The sequence below is a fragment of the Balaenoptera musculus genome, chromosome 7, assembly GCF_009873245.2.
Source record: "Balaenoptera musculus isolate JJ_BM4_2016_0621 chromosome 7, mBalMus1.pri.v3, whole genome shotgun sequence".
Taxonomy (NCBI): Eukaryota; Metazoa; Chordata; class Mammalia; order Artiodactyla; family Balaenopteridae; genus Balaenoptera; species Balaenoptera musculus.
Window position 1 is genome coordinate 190,610 of NC_045791.1, and position 26,470 is coordinate 217,079.

The 26,470-nt window shown below is 45.6% G+C and overlaps 1 protein-coding gene across 1 annotated transcript in view; it reads left to right on the forward strand.

Moving 5' to 3' along the window:
• The window catches only part of CFAP221 (cilia and flagella associated protein 221), a 79,183-nt gene that overhangs the window by 39,279 nt on the left and 13,434 nt on the right, over positions 1–26,470 (forward strand). The window contains exons 7-19 of the mRNA XM_036856971.1: positions 319–422; positions 5,678–5,837; positions 8,004–8,124; positions 8,208–8,319; positions 8,482–8,590; positions 12,095–12,182; positions 13,959–14,048; positions 16,529–16,627; positions 20,479–20,584; positions 21,722–21,855; positions 23,403–23,483; positions 24,260–24,367; positions 24,454–24,588. Of these exons, the coding sequence (XP_036712866.1) occupies positions 319–422; positions 5,678–5,837; positions 8,004–8,124; positions 8,208–8,319; positions 8,482–8,590; positions 12,095–12,182; positions 13,959–14,048; positions 16,529–16,627; positions 20,479–20,584; positions 21,722–21,855; positions 23,403–23,483; positions 24,260–24,367; positions 24,454–24,588 (1,447 nt within the window). The remainder of the gene's footprint in view (positions 1–318; positions 423–5,677; positions 5,838–8,003; positions 8,125–8,207; positions 8,320–8,481; positions 8,591–12,094; positions 12,183–13,958; positions 14,049–16,528; positions 16,628–20,478; positions 20,585–21,721; positions 21,856–23,402; positions 23,484–24,259; positions 24,368–24,453; positions 24,589–26,470) is intronic.

A 26,470-nucleotide genomic window follows, 5' to 3' on the forward strand; every position in this document is an offset into this window, starting at 1 on the left:
TGTCGGGACGGTGGACCTGCACTGAATCCTGGTTCTGCCGCTAGCCAGCTGTGTCCCCTTGGGCAGGGCAGGAGCCTGCGCTGCGCCTTGGTTTCCTCTTCTGTCAGTGGAGAAATCATCTTACCACCTGATAGGATTAGACTAGTTTACTGTCGGTTAGCTGGCACCCGGGAATTATTGTGTGAGCGTTGACTGTCCTCATGGTTGTGATTGTTTATTACATAACCTGAGTTTCTTTTCCTTGATACCAGAGGATCTAGTTATAAAGAAAAATAATATTTTCCGTTTTTCTTTTTTTTTCTTTTTTTTTTTTTGCAGCAAAAGCTATGTGATTCCTTTGCAGTGCAGTTGCCCTGTAGATTTTGAGTTTCATGTTGCTTTGGTTCGGTCTCATCAAGCCTTTACTGTTGAGCCAACATCAGGTAAGGAGAATTAATTCTCAAGTTGCCAGAGTTCTCAGATCGAAGATGATTTGGAAAGTAGCTCTCAAGTTATGGAAAAGAATAAGCCACATTTGAATATATTATTTTCAAATGTGTAAGAGTAACAGACTTTTTACATGTCTGACATAATGTAAATTGGAACTGGAAATTTGGGAGTAAAAACAGTTTGGGATAATTTGTGTCATGCAGATAATTTTTAATAATGTACAGGTAAATTTCTCCCAGAGTCAAAACTGGGAAATCAGAAGTTAATCCATTCTAATTCTAGTATTGACTCTTGGTACATCCTTGGTTTTGTAGTCACCTTTAATTCAGGTTCAAATAAAATGAGATTATTTCTTTCCAAGCCTTCAGAATCTTAGTGAAGGGTCTAAGGAATTTGTCTCACAGGTGGCGTGGACCATCTGTCTTTGCACACCCCAAAGGATATAGATCCCAAAGATGCTCTGGACCTCTGAGAGTGAAATCTCCACCTGAACTGATTTCTGCTTCCCAGTTTCTGTCTCTTGACGTTTAGGTTTCAGATTTAAATATCTGCCCACTGTGATCTGCTGTGAATGCTAAAATAGTTTTGTGTTTATTTTGTATTTTTTTCTTATTTTTGAAGTATAGTTGACACATAAAATTATTATCTTTTTAAAGTGTACAATGTGATGATTTGACATATGTACACATTGTGAAAGGATTCCTTCATTGAGTTAATTAATATATCCATCACATCACATAGTTACTTTTTTTTTTTTTTTGGTGAAACATTTAAGTTCTACTCTACTCTTAGCAAATTTCCATTATACAGTATGATGTTACCAACTATAGTCACCGTGTTTTACATTAGGTCCTCAGACCTTATTCACCCTGCAGTTGGAAGTCTACACCCTTTTACCAACCTCTCCTTTTTTCCTCACCCCTCAGCCCCTGGAAATCACTTTTCTACTCTCTGTTTCTAAGAATTGGACTTTTTTTCTTTTAGATATGCATATAAATGATACCATGCAGTCTTTGTCTCTGTCTGGCTTATCTTACTCAGCATAATGCCCTCCAGGTTCATACATATTGTCGTAAATGGCGGGGTTTCCTTCTTTTTTAAGGCTGAATAATATTCCATTGTATATGTGTACCACATCTTCTTTTCCATTCAACTGTTGATGGACACAGATTGTTTCCATACCTTGGATATTGTGAATAATGCTGCAATGAACATAGGAGTACAGCTATCTTTTCAAAATAATGATTTTATTTCCTTTGCATATTATACCCAGATGTGGGATTGCTGGACCATATGGTAGTTCTATTTTTTTAATGTTTTGAGGAACCTCCATACTGTTCTCCGTAGTGGCTGTGCCAGCTTGTATTTCCAACAGTGAACAGGGCTCCCTTTGCTCCACACCCTCACCAGGATTTGTTATCTCTTCTTTTTGATAATAGCCATTCTAATAGGTGTGAGGTGATATCTCATTATGGGTTTTTTTTGCATTTCCCTGATGATTAGTGTTGTTGAACACGTACCTGTTGGCCATTTGTATATCTTCTTTGGAAAAATGTCTATGCAGGTCCTTTGCTCATTGAAAAAATTGGGTTATTTGGGTTTTTCTGCTGTTGGATTATATGAGATCCTTGTATATCTGGGGTATTAATGCCTTATTGGATATGTAGTTCGCAAATATTTCCTTCCATTCCATAGGTTGCCTTTTCATTTTGTTGATGGTTTCCTTTACTGTGCAGAAGCTTTTGAATTTGATATAGTCTCACTTGTTTATTTTTGCTTTCGTTGCTTTTGCTTTTGGTATCAAATCCCCAAAATCATTGCCAAGACCAGTGTCAGGGAGCTTTTTTCTGTGTTTTGTTCTAGGAGTTTTATGGTCAGGTCTTACATTCAAGTCTTTAATCCACTTTGAAATCATTTTTTTTAATGTTTTAAATTTTTATTGAAATATAGTTGATTTACAATGTTGTGTTAGGGTAGGGTGTACAGCAAAGTGATTCAGTTATACATTCGTATATATATTCTTTCTTAGATTATTTTCCCTTATAGGTTATTACAAACTATTGAGTAGAGTTCCCTGTGATATACAGTAGGTCCTTGTTGGTTGTCTGTTTTACATACAGTAGTGTGTACATGTCAATCCCAAACTCCTAAGTAATCTGCTTCCCACATTCACTTTTGTATGTGGTATAAGATAGTGGTTCAGTTTTGTTCTCTTACATGTGGCTGTTCGGTTTTCCCAACACTATTTATTGAAGAGACTGTCCTTTCCCCTGTGCATGTTCTGGGATCCTTTGTTGCCAATTAGTTGACCACGTATGCATGAGTTTATTCCTGGGCTCTCTATTCTTTTCCACGAATCTATTTATATATTTTTATGTCAATATCATTCCATTTTGATTACTGTAGCTTTGTGATAGGATTTGAAATCACAAAGCATGATGCTTTAGCTCTGTTCTCTCCCAAGATTGTTTCAGCTATTCTGAGTCTTCTGTGATTCCATACAAACTTTAGGATTGTTTGTTCTATTTCTATGAAAAGTACCGTTAGAAGTCTGATAAGGTTGCATTGAATTTGTATATCTCTTTGGATAGCATGGACATTTTAACAATATTAATTCTTCCAATCCATGAACATGGAATATCTTTCCATTTATTTGTGTCTTCTTCAATTTCTTTCATCAATGTCTTATAGTTTTCAGTGTACAGGTCTTTCACTTCCTTGGTTAAATTTATGCCTCATCACAAGAAGAATTTTTTCTTTTCTTTTTATTGTATCTATTTGAGATAATAAACGTTAATTAAACCTATTGTGGTCATCGTTTCACAAATAGGTAAATCAAACCATCATGCTGTGTACCTTAAACTTATACAGAAATGTATGTCAATTATTTTTCAATAAAACTGGAAAAAATTTATTCCTAGGTATTTTATTCTTTTTGTTGCAATTGTAAGTGGGATTTTTTTTTGGTTTTTGTTTTTAATTTTTATTTTATTTTTGGCTGTGTTGGGTCTTTGTTGCTGCACGTGGGCTTTCTCTAGTTGCGGCGAGCAGGGGCTACTCTTCATTGCGGTGTGCAGGCTTCTCATTGCAGTGGCTTCTCTTGTTGCGGAGCATGGGCTCAAGGGCGCGCAGGCTTCAGCAGTTGTGGCATGCGGGCTCAGTAGTCGTGGCTCGCGGGCTCCAGAGCGCAGGCTCAGTAGTTGTGGCGCACGGGCCCAGCTGCTCTGCAGCATGTGGGATCCTCCCGGACCAGGGATCGAACCCGTGTTCCCCACATTGGCAGGCGGATTCTTAACCACTGTGCCACCAGGGAAGTCCCCAGTGGGATTGTTTTCTTAATTTCACTTTCTGATGGTTTGTTGTTGGTGCATAGAAACACAACTGATTTTTCTATATTGATTTGTATCCTGCAACTTTACTGACTTTTTAAATTAATTCTAACAGGTGTTTTTGGTGGAGTCTTTAGGGTTTTCTGTAGTTTTCTGAAGCACCGTGCCTGGGATCTGGGAAGATAAAAGAGCTCTGGGGCCTGTTGTCTGCCTTAGGGGCTTGCAGTCTAGTTGGGAGACTGGTAGACATAGCAGGGTGACAGCTGGGGTGGCACCCGGGGACTGCAGGGTGATGAAGTGTCGGGGGTGGAGGCTCTTGGGGGTGGAGCGTCAGGAGGAGTTTGCTGACGCAAACACGTAGGCTGACGCAGGCTTTGAAGTTTTATTTATTGAGCTGGGAACACCTGTAATGAGCAGGCACTTGCTTTGGTGAGACTTAGTAGGGGAGACAGACGGCAGAGAGATGGTTTCAGGGGTGGGAATCAGCAGCTGAAAGAAGACTTGGAGGAAGGGCTTTCCAGGCTGGGGAACGGCGATGCCAAGGCCCTGGGGTGCCGGAGCCCGTGTCTGGGGATTGGAGCAGAGGCTGCTCTCCTCCACGTGAGCCCGATGTCCCCGTCGCTCAGACAGCTCCTTGTGCTTCACTTGCCTCCCCAAGGCTTGCTCTGTATTCATGCCACGACTTGAGAGTTTATCTTCACTTGCTTATTTCTTTTTGTTTGCTATCCCGACTAGCATGTAAACCCTGGGAACTCCGGGACTTTGCTTTGTTTATTGCTGTATCTCAAGTGCCTAAAATAGTGCCTGGCACCCAGCAGTGCTCACTGAATGCTTGGATGGCTGAATGAAAGGGCTGTGCGGTTGGCACAGAGAGCAAGGCAGAGGGTGGGCCAAGATTCAGAGGCCATGGATGGGAAGGGGGGGATGCCAGGCATTTATGAGGGTGTGTACAAGGCCTCTGCAGGGACCATAGAAAGACCTGATGCACCAGGACAGAGGGAACCACCTAGAAAGCAAACCAGAGAGCCTTCAGTGGAAGTCAGAAACATTAGCCTCTCTCACACTTAGGGCATTGACCCACCCTCCCTCCCTGCCTTTTATTTTCCTTTCCATATTTGTTGAACACTTACTGGGTTCCAAGTGCTGCTGGCACCAGAGATACAAAGGAGAAATAAACATCGTGTGATATCTGACTTTGGAGAGAACAGTCATCCATCCTGAAGATTTGAAAGGAGAGAATCAAATTACACAAAAATATAGGGAACTGAATAATTTGGACACAAACTTTTATGTGTGTTCCTTGCTTTTCCTTGTGGCTTACAGCATGAACATTGACATGTGGGAATTAGCTTAAAGATTATGGTTTTGGGAATTCACTTCTGAGTCAGCAATGCTGATTGATAGGTATATGTTTATATAACTGACACAATCGAGTTATTATTATAAAGGATTAAGGTAGTAGTTGGATAAATAAGATCAATGTAAACGTGCAGAAGTTGATTCACGTGTATTTAATGAAAAGACTATATAAAGATAATAGAAATACTGGTGTTTCTCACGGGAAGAGTGTATTTGTGTGTGTGTGTGGTGTGTGTGTATGGTGTGTGTGTGTGTATGGTTTGTGTGTGTGGTGTGTGTGTGTGTGTGTGGTGTGTGTGTGGTGTGTGTGTGTGTGTGTGTGGTGTGTGTGAGTGTATGGGGTGTATGTGTATGGTGTGTGTGTGGTGTGTGTGAGTGTATGGGGTGTGTGTGGTGTGCGTGTATGGTGTGTGTGGGGGTGTGTGTGACTGTATGGGGTGTGTGTGTGAGTGTATGGGTGTGTGTGTGTGGTGTGTGTGGTGTGTGTGTGTGTGTCAGCCTCTTTGCCGGGACTTGGCAGGAAGAGAACGCATCACGTTTTCTCATGTCTTTCCTCCCAGGAATAATACCAGCGAACGGGAAGATGGATGTGACAGTGACGTTTACCCCCTTTCAGTGTGGGATCGCACAGATAAAAGTGCAGCTGTGGATTTCACAGTTCAACTCTCAGCCATACGAGTGTGTCTTCACCGGCACGTGCTGCCCCAACATGACTTTAAAGTACGGCCGCCTGGGGGGGCTTCTGTGTATTCTTCAAACTTTTTCAAAACCCCAGGTCTTCCTTCCTTTCATTCTGTGTTTCTTGTAGCAGAATGCCATCAAAAGCGTACTTAATATGCCTGAAACTAATATACTGTTTTATGTCAATTCTATGTCAGTTTTAAAAACTTATTTAAATGATGAACCTTCATAAAATACACTTAAGATACAACAGCAATGCAGAGGATATCTTTGCACTTGTAGCAGTAGTTGCTTCTGGCAAGAGGGGAAGAGATGACTGAGGAAAGGAAAATGTCACAGTATAAACCCCAACCTTGGAAAACCCTTACAAATATTTTGAAAATGATAAAGAAAAAGTTTGATTTTCTCCTCTCCCCTTCATGCACAGGTACACATCACACAGTAACATCATTAGGCATATTAAATAAAGTGGAGTAACAATCTAGTATCAGAATAAGAACTAGCTCCATGGTTTATTATATATTTATGTTATTATTTTTTTTCTAAAAAGCCAAAGCAGCTTAAGTCAACTATAGAATATTCGTGTGGCCCGCTGAGCCCAAATCTTGCAAGTTCCCACGGTGGAACTAAATGAGTCAGCCGATGAAGAAGTAGCGTTGCATGTAAATGGAAACCAGCGCTCATTCTCCTGGCGTCAGTTACTGGCCGAGCAGAACGCCACTGGCCAGCTCGAGTCACGCGCTGCGACACTCAGACCGCCTCCTCGGCGCCATCGCCTGAGGGGGACGTTGACTTGTCCCTCTTTGACTCTGACTTCCACAGACGTGTTCATACATACGATGGCACATTGCACGGCCCAAGTTCCGTGCAGGAGCGGGAGCAGACCTTTTCTAACTGATGTTTTGGTTTCCCAACTGGAGTTTAATATCTTGTTTAGAGCACTCTTGATGTTTTCAAGGACTGTGTCTCCCCAGGCTGCAGGTGGGGCTAGAACAGACATTCCACCAGCAAGGAGAAAAATGACCCAGCTGCAGTGTGTTCTGGAGGCGTCATAGGTTGCTTTTTTGTTTCAGAGTTGGGTGCATGATGGATGCACTCACATATGTCCTGACTTTGGCACTGCCAATCCCACATAACTCTTTAGTTTCTCGTTTTCTCATTTCCATCCTTAACACTAGCAATTAGACTTCCTAAGGAGACTGGGTTTTTTGCCGTTGCTGTTAATTTTCATTGGAGTGTGGTTGCTTTAGGAGACTGGTTTTTAACACCCTCAGAAATTTGGGGTTGTTTCCCAGATATTTACGGCAGAGGTGGTATCAGAGCTCTGTTGAGATGCAGATGCCGGGCCACAGCTCACTCGTCCCTGCACCTCACAGCGCGTCAGTCAGTGTGGACAGGTTCTCCCGTGCCGTGACCTTTCAGGACCCTCACACAGGCCACGTTAAGTTTGGGATCGCAGGCCTATGGCCCGTGTTGTGCAGTGGGGCCGGGTCAGTAGGCGCTAGGCCAATGCACCTGGCATGTCAGAATGCATGAATGGTCGCAATCTCTCCTCTTACCTCTGTAACGTCATGGACACGTGTCATCCCACAAACACGTGTTCACACATTCTTGCTTAAGGAAATGCTTTCATGGGTAGCATTTATAAACATACGTGATTCCACTACCTCTCATGATAAATAAGCAGTTCCTGCAGACATGGAAGCAGCCATGTCTATACCTGCCTATGTTTAAAGCAGTTTTCATTCACAGTAAAGATCTCAAACATTAACCTGAATCACTTTATTTTAAAGATCTTGCTACAAACAGTGGGCAAAATTATTCTTTTACTAGGAACATAAATCAATGTAAGAGTTTTTAAATGTGGTAAAGTAAGTTTAGCTGTGGGAAACCAACAGCCCAGAAATGAATTATGCTGGACGCTGAGAGCATTTTCCAGCCTGTCCTCTTCTCCACTTGCTATGTTCTTTGAGAACATAAGGAAACAGCCATCAAACAGCTGTTTGTGTATGATTTACGCTCCGGTATCCTGACCTTGCGTTTATCTCAGTAAACCACTGTTTTAGCACTCAGATTGATTTTTAGTTTAGATATAGTATTGATATTTAATGGAGTGTAAGTCATGGTATTATTGGAAAGAAAGAAAATTAGGAGCCTTGAGTTGTTGCATTACATACTAATTTCAAAATCTGTTTTCAACCCTAGCTTAGAAGAATTTGAAAGATTAAATACTCTTTCTAGGAAAGTAGTTGTTCCTCCAGAAAAGGCAAGGGCACGTGTACATTTTCACCGACTGCCAGCAAAGGCAAAGCCTCCCAAGATTAAGGTAAAGTGGGTGTTATGTGAACCACGATGGAAGGAATGACAGAGAAGGCAAATAATGACTTTTCCCTCCTGGTTTGGTCTCAGGAAATCGAATATCAGAACTTGAGATTTCCAGTAGATTTATCGAATCCATTTGCTGTGGCAACTGTTCTAAACCAAGAACCAGGAAAATTGAAGGTTAAAGAATTAAGAGAAGGTAAGCAGTTGGTCCTCCGTAAGTCAGCCCCTGGGCAGAATCTGCAGCAGCAGCAAAACTCAGTTAGATCGCTGTTATGTTTTGCCATTAGAAATGTGTTTTTCTCTCAGCCAGTGATTCTGATTTGATTACTGGTATAATCGTGTTTGCTCCCTCCCTCAGTTTTGGACCAAGGCACTGAGGTTTCAAAAACAAGACAGATGAAGGAAGCACTCTTTGAACAGAAAGTCAGACAGGACACTTACGAAGAGCTCAAAAATCACCTTAAGTGGTAAGTATTGCGCAATTATTTGCATCAAGTGACGGTGTTTTTGGTAATGGCTTTTTATCCATGAGACACAATGAAATGTAATACCTTTTTATGCCCTCTGAAAAATTTGATTATCCTCTCCCTTTAATGGACCTTCTGTTTCAGAGTGAAGTTTCTATTGGGAATAAGCTAATGTGACCAAACCATGCTGCTTCCTAAGCATGACGAGTGGCAGAGCCAGAGCGCACCCCGCTTGCTCAGGACCGATCAGGGTGACAGGCACCCCGGGTCTCGCCCCATCACCGCTCCCCCCACCCCGAGCCCCCTGTGTCCTGGGCTGTGTGCCCCAGAGGCCGTCCGGGGACCCCGGCAGTGCAGGCTGGGGTCGGGGAGGCTCCCGACGCAGGTTTTCAAACTCAGACGCGGGGCTTCTTCTTTGTGCTCCTGCAAACAAAATGGAACCCTTTTTACAAATTTTTACCATATCACACCAGGCATATCTACGTGTACAGATTCAGCTGAAGTAACTTTAGAAACTCTTAAACTGAGTTCAAACAGAGACTCCTGGAGGGACTTCCCTGGCGGTCCAGTGGTTAAGACTCTACGCTTCCACTGCAGAGGGTACGGGTCCGATCCCTGGTCGGGGAACTAAGAGCCCACATGCCGCCCAGACAGGCCACGCGTCCTGAGCTCTGGGGCCGGCCCAGGTGTCCCCACCCTGCCACCCCTTCAGGAGAAACAGCCCCTTCTGTGAATTCACAGAATCCTGTGTGAGTCTGTACTCGGGGTCTGGCCTCAGTTGAATAGGGCGTATGCCAGGTTACCCAGGACCATTTTAAAAAAATACTCTTTCCCTGTTGTAAAAAAAGTGGACACGTTGTCATTTTAGAAACTTGAAGGTTTTTTTTTGAGTGTAGAAGAGGAAAAAAAAAATCACTGTTAGTCCAGTGACCACTGTTAACCCTCGTGTTTTCCCTTCCACCTATGCTTCTTTGTAACAGACTCGAAATCACAACCTAAATTTTGGTTTTTGTTTATTTATTTATCTATTTATTTATTTATTTATTTTGGGCTGTGCTGGGTCTTCGTTGCGGTGCACGGGCTTCTCATTGCAGTGGCTTCTCTTTGCTGTGGAGCACGGCCTCTAGTAGCTGTGGCTCAGTAGTTGTGGCACACGGGCTCAGTAGTTGTGGCACGCGGGCTCAGTAGTTGTGGCGCATGGGCTCTAGAGCGCAGGCTCGGTAGTTGTGGCGCACGGGCTTAGTTGCTCCGGGGCATGTGGGATCTTCCCGGTCCAGGGCTCGAACCCGTGTCCCCTGCATTGACAGGCGGGTTCTTAACCACTGTGCCACCCCAGAAGTCCCTAAATTCACTTTTGATCATGTGTTGTTCACTTAATACTTTCTCCCTACTTTTTCTCAGTAATTGTGGCTCACGGGCCCAGTCGCTCCGCGGCATGTGGGATCTTCCCAGACCAGGGCTCGAACCCGTGTCCCCTGCATTGGCAGGCAGACTCCCAACCACTGAGCCACCAGGGAAGCCCCCTACTTTTTTGTTAAAAGATTTTAACCCTGCCAGTAAGAGGCACACACACTGATGTAGGGTCAGTGGTTAACGCCACACGCATGCACACGCGCACAAATGCACACGTGCAGACACACCTTTTATCCCCCTGAGCCCTTTGTATAAATTTATTTATTTATTTATTTTTGGCTGTGTTGGGTCTTCGTTTCTGTGCGAGGGCTTTCTCTAGTTGCGGCAAGTGGGGGCCACTCTTCATTGCGGTGCGCGGGCCTCTCACTATCGCGGCCTCTCTTGTTGCGGAGCACAGGCTCCAGAGGCGCAGGCTCAGTAGTTGTGGCTCACGGGCCCAGTCGCTCCGCAGCATGTGGGATCTTCCCAGACCAGGGCTCGAACCCGTGTCCCCTGCATTGGCAGGCAGATTCTTAACCACTGTGCCACCAGGGAAGCCCCCCCTGATCCCTTTGAAAGCAAGTTGCAGGTACAGGTGCCATGAAGCCTCACCCCTAAAGGTTTTAGCACGTAGCTCGTAAAAGCAGGGACGTTCTCCAACATCACCATAATCACTTCCAAGAGGTTTACCATTGATGAAGCACCAAATAATCAGCCTATGTGCAGATTTACCTTGTTGTCCCAGTAATGACTCTTATACCAGGGGGCTTTGGTTTTTGGAGTGGGGAATCCAAGGTCCAATCAAAGATCATACAATTTGTGTGTAGTTTTCATGTCTCTTTAGTTTCCTTTAATCTAAGACAGTTCTCCAGAACTTTAAAAACCACAGCTACTGTACCTCTTTTTTTTTTTTTTTTTTTTTTTTTTGCCCGAGCCGTGCCGCTTTCGGGATCTTAGTTCCCCGACCAGGGATCGAACCCGTGTCCTCGGCAGTGAAAGCCAAGAATCCTAACCACTGGACTGCCGGGGAACTCTGCTATTATATACTTTGAACACGTATTGGACTCCATGATGGGTACATTACATACCAGAGGTGTTTTAAGTGTGATAAAATTCACATCACATAAAATGAACCATTTTAAAGTGTAGAAGCCAGAAGTTCTTAGTACGTTCACGGTGTTGTGCAACCATCACCACTTATTTCCAGAACATTTGCATCCCTCCAGAAAGGAAGCCCGTCGTAAGCATGAAGCAGTCACGCCCCGTCCTCTTTCCCCAGCCCCTGGCGACCACTAACCCACTTTCTGTCTCTGTGGCATTGCCCCTTATTTCATATGAATGCAGCCGTAGAACACGTGGCCTTTAGTAACTGGCTTCTTTCACTGATCGTGTTTCCAAGCTTCATCCACGTCACAGCACCTGTCTGTACTTCATTCATTTTTATGGCTGAATAAGATTCTATTTTATGGACATACTACATTGTGTTTATTCATTCATCAGTTGATGGACACTTGGGTGGTTTCCACCTTTGGGCTATTTTAAATAATGCTGCTACGAACATTTATATACAAGTTTTTGTGTGAACTTATCTTTTCAGGTCTCTTGGGTGTATGCGTAGGAGAGGAATCGCTGGGTCGTACGGTAATTCTATGTTTAACTTTTTGAGAACGGCCAAGCTGTGCTCTACGTGGCTGCAGCATTTTACATTCCCGTCCGCAACGTACGAAGCTTCCAGTTTCCCACCTCCTTGGCAATTCCTGTTATTTCCTCCGTTATGATTGTTGTCACCATCATCATCATAAATCGTCATAGCCACCCGAGTGGGTGAGCCGTGGTCCGTCGCTGTGGTTTTGATTTGCATTTCCCTAATGATGACTGAGGTTGAGGATCCAGGTTTTTTTATTCATAAATATTTTAGTGTGTGTCCCTAGAAGATGAGCTTCGTCTTGTGGAACACATTATTCACCCTAGTTGTGTCGCTGTGGTCTCTGCAGCTTCTCTACCCCACGGTGTGTCCTCCCTCTTCAGCTGTGCAGTACGGCTAAGACACTCCATCCTGAAGTTGACTATGGTATTCTGATGGGTTCTGGAAGCTGGTTTTTTTCTCCCCAGGCAGGTACACCTCGGTAAAGATCACATGTCCTTTAAATTTAAAAAAGACCTTACTGAGGAGCGGCAGAGAGTAAACAACAAATACAAGGTCAGAATCACTGCTAATTCGATGTCATTTATTTCACTAAATATTGTGAATTCCTGCTGTATGCAAGATGTCACAGAAGGAGAAAAAACCTTACACTTAAGTTGGGAGGGGAGGCTGATAGCCAGCCCACGGTTAACTGTAAATCGAGGCTGCCTGTGACTGTCACCGAGACCGCTGCTAAGCAGTGTGGGGCTTCCGAGTCCAGCTAGCAGAGGACTCGTCTAGCTGGAAAGCTGCCCAGAAGACACGGTATAAGTTTGAAAAGTAGTAAAGAGGAGAAAGGCGTCCAACTTAGAGGCAGGGAACGGCTCCAGTTCGGGCTGGAATGCTGGGCATGAGCTGCAGAGTACGAAGGTAAGAGAGACCCAGAGACGGTGACCAGGAGCGAAGCCAGAGCCAGGTCCAGACCAAAGGCGGAGGCCGAGCCCTGTGGCAGGAAACCGAGCAAAAGCGAGAGGGAGGGAGGGTGCAGAGCAAGTGGGCACGAGAGCCGCACGGCCCAGACCCTCGGGGGCGGCGACTTCTTGCTCAAGGGAGACGGCCAGTAATGCTAAATTCCGAAATGTTCATCGTAAATGAGTAGAGTCTAAATAAAGGTACAAGAAGTTTCCCTCCTCTTTCGTCTAACAACGCATTTGCCAATCCCTTCTTTAAATTCCCTCTATTTTATTTGACTTTTAGTCGTCATGGAGGTCTGGGTCTCTCCCCACGGAATCTGTATTTTGAACCTAAGGTCCCCAGTCTCACACTCAACCTCCGGCTGCATGCAAATCGGACCGGACAGCTCACCGCCCTGGTGACAATCATAGACATCTGTTCTTTCTTGTTTTCTTTGATTGCAGTAGAGTTGATTTACAATATTGTGTTAGTTTCATGTATACAGCTCAGTGATTCAGTTACACACACACACACACACTCACACACACACACACACACACACATCTATTCTTTTTCAGATTCTTCTCCCTTAGAGGTTATTACAAAATATTGAGTGTAGTTCCCTGTGCTCTCCAGTATGTCCTCTCATTTTCGAGTAGGGTGTTAATGTGGTGGTCGGATTTCTTCCAATTTAGTCTATAAAAATGTTTGTGAACAGCATACCTGAAAGCCAAGCTAGTTTTAGAAGTTACCTAACACACAAATAATAAAAACCACAGAGAGGCAAAAGCTAACGCAGGTTTGCAGGTGCACGGCCCTCCCGCCGTGGAGGCAGGTGTGGGGAGACACTGCCAAGCCCGGCGGCCTTCCTGGGGGCCACCAGGCAGCGCCAGTGGCTCCGGGGTAGGGAAGATGGCTCGGGGGCCAGGGAGCAGGCGGCGGGGGACACCTAGCCACGGAAGGGACAGACCCCCCCACTTCCACCGCCCGGGAAAGCGAAGGGATCACGTGCCTTTGTTAAAACCTGATACTTGGATCATCGGCTCTGAGGAGCTTAAAGCTTCCCTGGGAGGTTAAATTTCTTTTAAAAGAAATCTCTCTACTCCCGTGTCACACGGTTTCCTAAGATCCATTCTGTGAATTTTAAATGCCTCAGAAATAATGTCCAGAGACTATCCTCTAATTGTAAGAAGAAGGTATTGGGTTTGTGCTTCTGTAGAAACTTTCCATGTTTAAACAGTAAGTGTACTTAAAACAATCATTTTAACCACCACTCCCAGCGGAACTTCATGGGTGGATTGGACCAATGGCTTAATGGGTTTCTACCAGTTTCAACGAGAAATACAGTTGTGTGCCTTTGTATTCCATTTTAACATTTTTGATGATTGAAAACCCCAGCTAGATAGAGGAGATCCTGTTTTGGATGACGAATTCCAGCGACTCAAGACAGAAGTTCACCCGAAACGGGTTGTACGCGACCTGGAAGAAGTAAGTAACTTTCTTTATTTGGAATCTAATTATCAGCAGCTCTTTATATGCTTATTTTTTAAGCATATAAACAATTTTATAGAAATCTTTTTACCAAGAGATTTTTAATAGTTTTTAATTTGCTTACCTTTTGGAGTGTTTTTTCTTACGACGTATCCACAAGTCAGGCATCAACTTGTAATTAATGTTTCCCTTGAAATTAACAGCCTTGTATATGGGCCCCTGCTTCCCACACCTCCGATTTCTCCTCTTGGTCTCCTTTGTTCTTCCCCTTTGCTGCCCATGCCCATGTCCGCAGGTCCTCGGGGTGGGTCCCTGGGTGGGTTCCTTGCCCCCTCCCCTCCCCTTGTAAGAAGACAGCAAGTCAGACGCCAGAGCTCTGGCCCCAGCTCCACCTCGGATTTGGGACCCGGGAAGAGCCCTCTGAGCCCTCGTGCCTCGTGCTCAAACGTGAAGTGGGGACAGCAGCCCCCCCCCCACCGGAGTTTCCTCTGTCATGTGATAGTTTCTGGTTAAAACCCCAATTTTTAACTTTTTTTACTTAAAAATTTTTTTTGAAGCATAGCTGATTTACAATGTGTTCATTTCTGCTGTACAGAAGTGATTCACTTATACATATATATACGTTCTTTTTCATATTCTTTTCCATGATGGTTTATCACAGGATATTGAATATAGTTCCCTGTGTTCTACAGCAGGACCTTGTTGTTTATCCCAGTTTTTAATTTTAACAACGAAGAAATGCTTCCCAGTCTCCCCACCTCCACCATTCTCAGCTTCCTCTTCTGGGTCTGCACGTCTGCACTGTTTTTACCTCTTTCTCCCCCCGCCCCGTCGCATCTGGCCCCACAGTCCTGCTAGGCGCCCTTCCACGAGGCCACCCCCTGGTCCCCCTTCACGGCTCACCCTCAGCTCATCCCGCAGGTGAACCGTTTGTGTTCCGCCCCTCCGCCCTCTCCTCCGCGGCCCACTGCCCGGGCCGACGCAGGATGGACTCACTTCCGATGACTTTGTCTTCACGTTGCTCCCCTGTTCAGTGCCCTGCAGCGCCCAAGGCTCTGGCCGGCGTCACGACACCCCCAGACACCCCTTCCTTCCCAGTCATTACTGATCCACACACGCTTGTGCCCCCGGTGCGCGGGCTCCACGGGGGACCACGCGGTCTGGCCTCCTGCTTCTGCAGCATCCCAGCGCCCGACGCAGGGTTCTGATTTCTGTGTGACTTCATTCTTCCTCTCTAGACTGTACATTTCTTTCTTTCTTTTTTTTTCTTGATGTAATATTCACAGTTTTCTAAAAAGAAAACTCTTAACAAATGAGGGAAACAGAAGCTTTTGTAAACTCATAAATTGTTTTTTCAAAAAAATTGCAGTAAAAGTCATTCTAATTGGCGAAAAATTAGAAGTACTGTATATACAAACAAGTACAAACCCTTTTATTCAATATTGTGTTAGAGGTTCTGGATAGTACAGTATGATAAGAGAAAAATACAAGAAAAGTTAAGTATTGGAGAGAAAGAAATAAAAAGATCATTGATTTTATAAGATATAATTAACTATGATTGTAGAAAATCTAAAAGCATCTATTGCCAGATTAATTAAACCTACTGAATTTGTAAGAGAATTTGGCAATTGCATATAAAATCATTATACAAGAATATCTACTGTATTTTCATATACAAGAAATAAAACGTTAACATATAATTTAATAGACATGTAATTTATAATAGCAAGCAAGTACCTAGAAGCAAATCTAACAATTACAAAACTTTACATTAAAACAATAACAAAGATCTAAATAAATTGAAAGATATTTATAGACGTTTGTTTCATAGAAGAGAATAAGCATTGTAAAGATGTTACCTTTTTCCAAATTGATCTACAGATTAAATGCAATCCCAATTAATATCTCAGTAGGCTTTGTCATGGAATTTTATAACTCTTTAAGTACATATATATGTATATATACACAACATGAACATGAATATTATGTATATATACGTATATATCTGAAAGAGAAAAGGCTCAAGAATTTTTTTAACTTAAAATGAATAAACCGGGGGAGAGGACTTTCTCTGAAGGAGACAAAGCTTTATGACCAAGTTAGATCATTAAGGCAGTGTGGTATTATTGGCATATGGATAGACAAAAGATAAATGAAACCAAATAGAAAGACAGAAACAGATCCACATATATATCGAGTCTTGATATATGATAGATGTGGCATTGTAAGTCACTTGAAAAATGAGATTAGATTGTACGTTTCTTGAAACCCAAGTCTTGCCTTCCACTTTTGGTCCCTAACCCAAGAAGTGTTCCCTATAATGCTATGTACACCAAAAGTGCTTAATAAGTGCTCATTAAGTGGAAGAACAAATAATAACTTGGTTTGGGATCCAACTCTGAAACATTTTTATTAAATGCTTTTATGCCAGGAGTTAAAATTTAAATCTAACATGCGCCTATATTTTGTGTTCACAGAAAACCAGGGAATTTCATCCTAATTTTGATCCGCTCATAAATAACACTTGGGTCAACAGGTTCTGGGCGCAGAGACGGTTTCAGCAAGCAGCACGCAAGGTAAGTCTCAGCATCAGGTTGAAAATTTAATTTCTTTAGTTATCAGCACAGGGAAATTGAACGGTGAGGTTTTTTTTTATAGCAGCTTTATTGAGATGCAATTCACATGCCTTAAAATTCACTCCTGTAAAGTGTACAGTTCAGTCGTTTTTGGTAGAGTACGGCCATCACCACTATCTGATTTTAGGGCGTTTTTATCACTGCTTAAAGAAGCCTGGTCCCCAACAGCAGTCGCTCTCCACCCCCTACCTCCTTCCCTGTTCACTTTCTGCCTCTGTGAATTTGCCTATTCTGGACGTTTTGTATACACGGAATCCTACAATACATGGCCTTTTGTAACTGGCTTCTCTCACTTAGCATGTTTTCAAGGTTCATCCACGGCGTAGCATGTTTCAGTACCTCATTCCTTTTTCACGATGAATAGTATTCCATTGAACAGAGATACCACACTCTTTATCTAGTCATCGGTTGAAACATTTGGGCTGTTCTCACCTTTTGGCTGTCATGGTGAGAATAACGATGCTACAGACATTTATGTGCAAGTCTGTGGACGTGTTTTCAGCTCTCTGGGGCGCGCTCACCCAGGAGTAGCATTGCTGGGCCGTATAGAAGGGTGCTGGCTAGTGATTTCTCGAGAGGACAGCGGGGCATGGTGAGAACATCGGTGCTACAGACATTTATGTGCAAGTCTGTGGACGTGTTTTCAGCTCTCTGGGGCGCGCTCACCCAGGAGTAGCATTGCTGGGCCATATAGAAGGGTGCTGGCTAGTGATTTCTCGAGAGGACAGCAGGGCATGGTGAGAATAACGATGCTACAGACATTTATGTGCAAGTCTGTGGACGTGTTTTCAGCTCTCTGGGGCGCGCTCACCCAGGAGTAGCATTGCTGGGCCGTATAGAAGGGTGCTGGCTAGTGATTTCTCGAGAGGACAGCGGGGAGCTCCTGTACCCCTTAGCCTCCACGGCCCATAACGGGTGTGAGGCGGCCCGCTGGCCTGGCTCCGCCTCCCCTCCCCAGCTGCCCGCCCTCACCTTCTCCCAGCACACCAGCTCGTTCCCCGCCCCTCAGTGCTCCCCTGAAATCCATCCCCTCTCCCCTCCCTCCGCCCACACGTGTCCTCCGGCCAGCTCAGCCTACCCCTCCTCCAACAAGCAGTCCCGTAAGCATCAGCGCTTGGCCGTCTTGCGGTGCCTCTCGCGTCTATGCTGCCCGTCGACCTCTCGTCCCAGCCACTGGAGCGTGGCTGCCTGGGGGGCAGAACCCCTCCCGCCCCCGCCCGGCACGGAGACCAGTGGTGGAGACACGGACTCTGCAGACAGGCTGCTTGCCCTTCAGTCTTTTTTCTATTTTTTTAATAAATTATTTCATTTTTATTTTAGATAATCATTTTACTCTTTTTTTGCACTAGTAAATGTGTTTGATTTATTGATGGATTGATGGATTGATTTTTGGTCACGCCGTGCAGCACGTGGGATCTAGTTCCCCAACCAGGGATCAAACCTGTGCCCCCTGCAGTGGAAGCGCAGAGTCCTGACCACTGGACCGCCAGGGAAGTCTCTTGCCCTTCATTCTGGGTGCTACTTCTTTTTTTATGGTTTTTAAAAGTTTTTTATTCAAGTATAGCTGATTTACAATGTTGTGTGAATTTCTGGTGTACAGCAAAGTGATTCAGTTATACATATATATTCTTTTTTTTATTCTTTTCCATATGGTTTATCACAGGGTATTGAATAGAGTTCCCTGTGCTCTGCAGTAGGACCTTGTTGTTTATCCGTCCTATATATAGTAGTTTGCGTCTGCTAAACCCAAACTCCCGATCCATCCCTCCCCCACACCCCCTCCCCCTTGGAAACCACAAGTCTGTTCTCTATGTCTATCAGTCTGTTTCTGTTTTGTAGATAGGTTCCTTTGTGTCATATTTTAGATTCCACATATAAGTGATACCATGTGGTATTTGTCTTTCTCTGTCTGACTTGCTTCACTTAGTATGAGAATCTCTAGGTCCATCCACGTTGCTGCAAATGGCATTATTTCATTCTTTTTTATGGCTAATATTCCATTGTATACATGTACCACATCTCCTTTATCCATTCCTCTGTTGGTGGACATTTAAGTTGTTTCCATGTCTTGGCTGTTGTGAATAGTGCTGCTATGAGCATAGGGGTGCATGTATCTTTTCAAATCAGAGTTTTGTCCAGATGTATGGCCAGGAGTGGGACTGCTGGATCATATCGCAGCTCTATTTGTAGTTCTTTGAGGAACCTCCGTACTATTCTCCATAGTGGCTGCACCAACTTACATTCCCACCTTGGTGCTACTTCTCATGAGGTTTCCAATCTTGGACAAGTTCCATGACCTCTGTGCCTTCGTTTCCTCATCTGTCACCGAGGAGACCAGTAAGACCTATCTCAGGGCTGTCATGAAGGTCAGGTGAGTCAACACGTAGAAGACTCCAAGAGTTTACGTTACAGGTGATCTCTCAAGCAGTGCTTGCAGCCTAGGCTGATGCCTGTAAACCAGTGTCCCTGCTGGGGCTTTGTCTGGGTGGGCTGTGCGCGTGTGCAGGACAGAGGTGGCCACGAGACACTTGCTGCTCGTGGGACAGCCCCGGCCACTCTGGAGCCAGTCCTCCTGGGTCAGCAGCTGTGCGTCTGGCTCTGAGTGGAGGCTCCGTCTTTCCCGCACACTCCCCAGCAGATGCTGCCAGTTAGATGTGCCAACACGGCCCCAGCCCGACGGCCCCTGGCATCCCCCTGGCCCAGTCACGGCCCCGTCCTCTCTGCCTGGACCACCGCAGCCAGAAGAGGCCTCCCAGAGCTTGGACGTGATCAGACGTTGCCCCTGGGAAAACCTTCCAAAGGCCCCCGTTGCAATTGGAATGAAAGGCGCGATTTTTGTCAAGGCGACAAGGCCGTACTGGGTTTCTCTCCGCCCTTTAAGCGTGTCTCCTTTGTTCCTGCATCAGGATCTTTGCACCTGCCGCTTCCTCTGCTCTGCACTCTTTCCAAGGCCAGCGTCTCCTCATTGTTCAAGTCTCAGATCAAACCTCACTTCCCAGAAAGGCCTTCCTCACATCGCCCCTGCGGGAGTGGCCAGACCCCCGCCCGGCCCCTCAGTCATGCCCCTGTGTGTTTAGTCTTCCTCATTTTCTTCATGGTGTTCAGCGTGTGCACTCGCTTGTCTCCTGCCGTCCCACGCCACACACGCGCACGTAGAGGACGTCAGCTCTGTGCGGGCTGGACCCTTGTCCGCTCCCCACTGTGTCTGCGGTACCTGAACAGGACTGTGTACGGGGCGGCCGCCTCATCGTATCGGATAAGTGGCAGGTCCGTGGGCAGATATGGGAAGGAGTGGGAACCGTGAAAGGAGCGGCCGCAGCTCTGGGCGCAGGGAGCGCTCACCTCCAGCCGCGCCTGCTCTGGACGCAGAGCGTGGGGTGTGCAGCCAGCGCCGCCCAGCCCACTGCCCGACGTCTGTGGAATTGTCCGCTTAGTTTGTCCTTCAGCTCTGAAAATAACATGGCAGCAGTGTCACAACTCAGATGTACCGAGAAGAAAGACCGTAGAACTAGCCACTCTTTCCCCTCTGGATATACGAGAAAACGGGGGCTCATAAACTGGGAGGGTCAAGGCCCGACGACAACCGGGTCTCTGTTTGCGTTCAGGCGGGTCCGCACTGCCCAGACCTCGATGCCCGTGGCCTTGTCCAGGGCGCTGTGACCCTCCTCCCTGGGAATCCCACGTAGATCGGTGGCCTCAGCCCCTGGCTGTGGTTGAGGAAATTGAGCTAAACTGGATGCCAAAGTGAGCACCGATGAACAGTGTGAAATCGTTCTTCTTTCTAATTCCAGGTCATGATTCATCGCCGCTTGCTGAGCACGCTGAGTGCGATCCGTAACATGCACAGAGACGCCGTCGTGAAAAGGTCCGCGCACGGAAGACAGTCCATGGCACGAGGTAGAGCCGGCTGCGAACAGCTGTACTGCCATCCACACGTACCCTGAGCAGCAGGAAGTTCGCTGGGTACAAACACGTGGTTTCATAAATCACATATACTGGATGTAAAAAAACTGTATTGAAGTATAGTTGATTTACAGTGTTGCGTTAATTTCTGCTGTACATCACAGTGATTCAGTCAGTTATACACATATATTCATATTCTTTTCCATGATCGTTTATCACAGGATATTGAATGTAGTTCCCTGTGCTATACAGTAGGTCCTTGTTGTTTAGCCATCCTATATATACTAGTTTGCATCTGCTAACCCCAAACTCCCAGTCCTTTCCTCCCCCATCCCCCACCCCTTGGCAACCGCAAGTCTGTTCTCTGTGTCTGTGAGTCTGTTTCTGTTTTGTAGATACGTTCATTTGTGTCATATTTCAGATTCCACATATAAGTGATACCATATGATATTTGTCTTTCTTTTTCTGACTTACTTCACTTAGTATGATCATCTCTAGGTCCATCCATGTTGCTACAAATTGCATTCTTTCATTCTTTTTTATGGCCGAGTAATATTCCATTGTATATATGTACCACATCTTCTTTATCCATTCTTCTGTCGATGGACATTTAGGTTGCTTCCATGTCTTGGCTATTGTGAATATTGCTGCTATGAACATAGGACATTTTATTACATTTTAATTATCCTTTTTCCTCCTATATTATTTTATCTCTGATGCTGACATTTCTAATAAAGAAACTCTTAAAAAACATTGTAAAATTTACCTGTGAGTTACATATGGACACCTGTAAAATGTCTTTACATGCTTCTTTAATTTGATCTTTTTCTTTGCTGACAAGGGCAAAGAATATTCATCAGAGAGACGTTCACTACGAATTATAGTTTTTTGGAAGTAAAAACAAAATTTTTTAAAAATTGGAGAAGGGGTTGAGATAAAGAACAAAAGAGAAACTAAAAACGAGACTACACACATACATACGTACGCACACACGTTCTTTCTGAAATGGCGTGTGCCGAGGACCCAGTAACTGGTGTGTGGCAAACGCACACACGCACACAACCAGAGACGGTGGTTTCGCACAAATACCTTACGATTCTCCCAAAGCGCTGTTTTGTTTTTCACCCGCAGACGAGAATTCCTCCAGACACCTTCGGGCGCGGGTCAGTCAGGACGATTACTGCAGCTGCTTCTCTGTGTCACCCCAGCAAGTGCTGCCCTTCGCCTTCCCGGCCTACAGCGCCCCCCAGGGCTCCAACGAGCTGGTGGGTGTGCAGGGCTGCGGTGGCCCAGGCGCCATCAGGGTCGCAGGCAGGTGCCGATGGGAGCCCCGCCCTGTGTCTGCCCCTGCGCTGCCGCCTGAGGGGCTCCCAAGGCAGACCTGCGTCCAGGTTATTGTGGTGAACGGGAAACCGAGTGGCCCCTGCTGCCCCCTGCCTGGCCCCCGGGATGCCCGTGCTCAGGCCCTGCCCAGCCTGGAGGCCGCCGAGCCCTGCGTGGGATCTGCGGGGGCCAGGGACGGGCGGCCACAGCCTCTAAGAGGCCAACCTCGGACCCACAGGTCCATCCCTCTCTCCCTCTCGGTGGCAAGAAGTGTGACAGTTAGCCAAATGATGCATCATCATAATTCAGATCGTGGCTAGACCACGAGTCAGGCAGTTTCTTAAGCGCTTCAGTTCTGTCAATTCATTTAACCTTCAACAAGTCTACATGGTAGGTTTATCCTCTTACAGCTGAGAAGGAGCCTGGGACACAAGGTCACAGAGCCAGTGATGAAATGTTGCCCGAGTTCCCCAAGTTCACGTAGTTAGCAATAAAAAGTGTGTTTTAATCGATAGTGAAAGGGCACAAGCAAAACAGTTTTTTGGTTTCAAAGAATGAACTTGCCATTCGCATCCTGTAAAATGTGTTAAGCCTTGCAGGTTAATCTACTCAAGAATTACAGGACTGACTTTAGAAATTCCATGTGTTTTCCGCATTAGAAAATCAAATGACTTAAAAGATGAGAGTATTTAGTTCCTAGGAAATGATAAATCTGAGATTTTCAAGCACTAAGAATTATCTGATACTCAATAATTACTGGGTGGAAAGAGTGATGGGGATGGAAAGAGGTTATCCCTGTGCTGTGGAGCCCGGCTTTTTTCTTTTTTTTTTCTAATAATTCAAAGCTTATCATTTCACTTGGTACTTGAGTTAGTGCTGCAGGAACTTCTGTGCTGCTCAGGGTTGATGAAAAACACAATGCTCAGCATTCCTGTCCGTAGAGAATTCTGTAATTCATTCCGGAAGTACTGTATTTCACCTCTTCTAAGATCATGTTTTAAAATATACAGCACCTTTGAGATTGGGAAATGTCTTATAATTGGTGGCACATTCGCACTGCATCGTATCAGTCTAACGACGGTGTCTCAGCTCGGTGAGACGTAGTATTTACTGAGGGCCTGTCACAGGTGGGGCGCTGTTGCAGGCTCTGGGTGATGCAGCAGATCCGCGTGCAGGACGTCTGTGAGGTGGTGCTTCGGGATTAGCATCCGTGGAAGGGAAGCAGCTGCAGTGGGCAGAGGAGAAGTTAGGCTGCATCCGTTGACAGAGGCCTCAGATGCCGTCCTGAGAATCACATCCTAAGAGACAAGGGGGACGGGGGCCCACGCTGCCTCCAAGCCACTCGTGGGAAGCAGCAGCTGTGGTCACGGGAAGGGTCACTTAGAGGGAGGGGCTCTTCGTGTAACGTGCAAAATGTAGAGAAATAGAAGCATAGCTGCTCTCGCTCTGTGATGATCACGTGTCACTTTTTTGAATTTTCACATTTTAGGCTCCTGATGGCCTTGGACCTGTTCCAATTAAACCTTCAGAAATTCAAATCAAGCAGACCTATTCCTTCTTCAATCTGCAGGTTAGACCTGTCATGTGGTTTTGTTAATTGGGTTTCTTATGAAGTGAACAGAATATTCTTGAATTTGAATTGTGCTATTTTTATTAGTTTTGTTCTATGACGGACTGTACCGCGTAGCCTACTGTGTGTATTTCTCTGCTGTTATTTTATGCGATGGGCGAGGTGTAGCAGATTCTCTTTTCCTAATGTGGCTTATGGAAACCAGGATCTTTATTCTGTGGGTATACCATATAGTGTGCATATCTGAAGCTGTCTGAACTACATATGTTAGAAACTTGAAGAAAAGACACAAGTGAACAAAAGTGAGTCAGCCTTTGTGTATGACCACTTCTGTTTTTGAAAATATGCATGCTTTATTTCTTTTTTCTTTTCTTTCTTTTCTTTTTTTTAATTGAAGTATAGTCGAATCCCAATATCTTGTTAGTTTCAGGCATACAGCACAGTGATTCAGTTATACACACACACGTATGTATATTCTTTTTCAGATCCTTTTCCCTTTTAGGTTATTATAAAATATTGAGTATAATTCCCCGTGCTGTCCAGTAGGTCCTTGTAAAATATGCATGTTTTAAACTGACAAACCAGTGTTCAGTGTATTGCAGAGTTAAGCCCTAAGACAGGGGCGAGGAACCGTGAACACCGCTGTGTGCTGGGACGCGGAACAGGGCCCGCGCTGACACAGCTGCTGGTTAAGCGCGGCGCTCGTTTTCCTTCTGCCCCCAGGCGGCTGGGAAGTGCCTCCCAAGCACTTCGAGCGCCTGCCTTCTCTCCCCCAGGTCCCTCAGCTGTACCAGATCAAGAGGTACCAGCCGGTCTCTGTGCAGATGTCCTCCACCAGCTACTGGCCTCAGAAGCTTGCCCGGGCCCTGAAGCCAGGAGCTGAGGTAACGGGTCCCCACCCTCGGGCACCGCCCCACCTTCCCGCCGCCCTGGCGCGTGGACTAACGCACAGTCCTTGGTCCTGGCCCAGGACGAAGCCACCGCTGTCACAGCCCTGCCCAAGCAGGACTCGGCACCCCAGCTCCCCGGCGAGACCTCCGTCCTGAGCATAAGACTCCCTGAGGCCTTGGCCCGGGCTCCGGAGTACGACCCGCTTTATATCTTTGTAAGTGACATCAGCAGAAGTCATTGTTCCCTGTCCCTTCATCCAGCAGTTACTTCATAACAAATAGAAAACAAATCTTATTTTTGGTTACCAAAGGGGAAAGGGGGGAGGGGTAAACTAGGGGTGTGGGATTAGCAGACACACACTACTGCACGTAAAAAGGATAAGCAGCAAGGACTGACTGTGTAGCACAGGGAAATGTACTCACGATCTTGTAATAACCTATAGGGGAAAAGAATCTGGAAAAATATATATATATATATAACTGAATCACTTTGCTGTACACCTGAAACTGACACAATATTGTACATCAACTATACTTCAGTTTTTTTTTAAAAAATTGAGAAAAAGAAGACAGGGGCTTCCCTGGTGGCGCCGTGGTTGAGAATCTGCCTGCCAATGCAGGGGACACGGGTTCGAGCCCTGGTCTGGGAAGATCCCACATGCCGCAGAGCAACTAGGCCCGTGAGCCACAACTACTGAGCCTGCGCATCTGGAGTCTGTGCTCTGCAACAAGAGAGGCCGCGATAGTGAGAGGCCCGTGCACCGCGATGAAGAGTGGCCCCCGCTTGCCACAACTGTAGAAAGCCCTCGCACAGAAACGAAGACCCAACACAGCCAAAAATAAATAAATAAATTAATTAATTAATTAAAATATTAAAAAAAAAAAAGACAGAAGCACTAATTAATTGGGAATATTTTTCTCTCTTTGGAATTTCAAGGGTTAAACCACATCTCACCTTTGAAATTGCTGGCCAGCCTTTATCATTTGGAGGATATCAATGTTTTTGTCTTTTAACAACTCCAGCATTTATTTTTTTATGACAATAGCTTTATGATCTTTTCTAATTATCTATAATATGCACATGTGTATTTTTGTGTTTCTTTTAAGTATAGTTGCTGTGCAATATTATGTAAATTACAGGTGTACAATACAGTGATTCACAATTTTTAAAGGTAGTATATATGTATATATATTTTAAGAAGAAAATACAACAGAAAAAAAGTAAAGTCACCCCAGCCCCGTCCCGCAGCGCTTAGTTGATTCTTTATCCCATCTTCGGGCACCGTGTCCCTGCCACACTGACGCCTGAGTCCCTGTCTTCTACCAAATTGAGTCCAGTCTCCCAACGATGTGGGGTCCAGCCGGTTCTTCCCCCTCCCCTGCGTGTGTCCTCCTGTCACCTGCCCTCGGGCATCCCCTTTCCCCCTTCTACTTCTAGGCACCCAAGCCCTAAGTGACTGAAGGCCAGACAGGAAATCTGAGGAGGTCCTATGTAAGAACAGAATCGTCGGTGAAATGCCGCAGTAGTTGCCCTAGTTACGGTCTGTTTTGTAAGGACACGCACACACACACGTACACACACACACGCAGGATGAGGAAGGTCCTCAGACACTACCTGAGAGAGTCTCCTCTGGGAGAATCTGCACGTGAGCCTCTGAATCTCCGACAGGGCAGAGATGCTGGTGGTCACGCCCAAGGGCAGAGCTGGGACAGACGCCTGCCCGTCTCCTGGCTGGCTGCCTCGGGGCCCCTCCTCTGAGCTCTGCTGCTCTCCCCCAGGGAGCTGTGAGGCTTGTGTTTTGGCCACTGTGGGGCGTGCTCTGGTAGTCTCATTGGGGGCGGGGGGGGGGGCTGTCCCTCAGAGACATAGCGTCAGGGCTGGGATGGCCTCACGGGACATCTAACTCAGTGATTTCAGACTTCACTTAGCACCAGCACCCTACCACCAGCTGGAATTTTACATAGAAGGGCAATATGTAAAAGGGGGTCCCGGCTGCTGGGCTGGCAGTGGGTAAGGGGCTTTCCTGAGGAGGGTATCCCTGCAAAACCCCGGGGTCCTCACAGTCTCCCCCAGACCCACCCTCTACCACCCCTCAC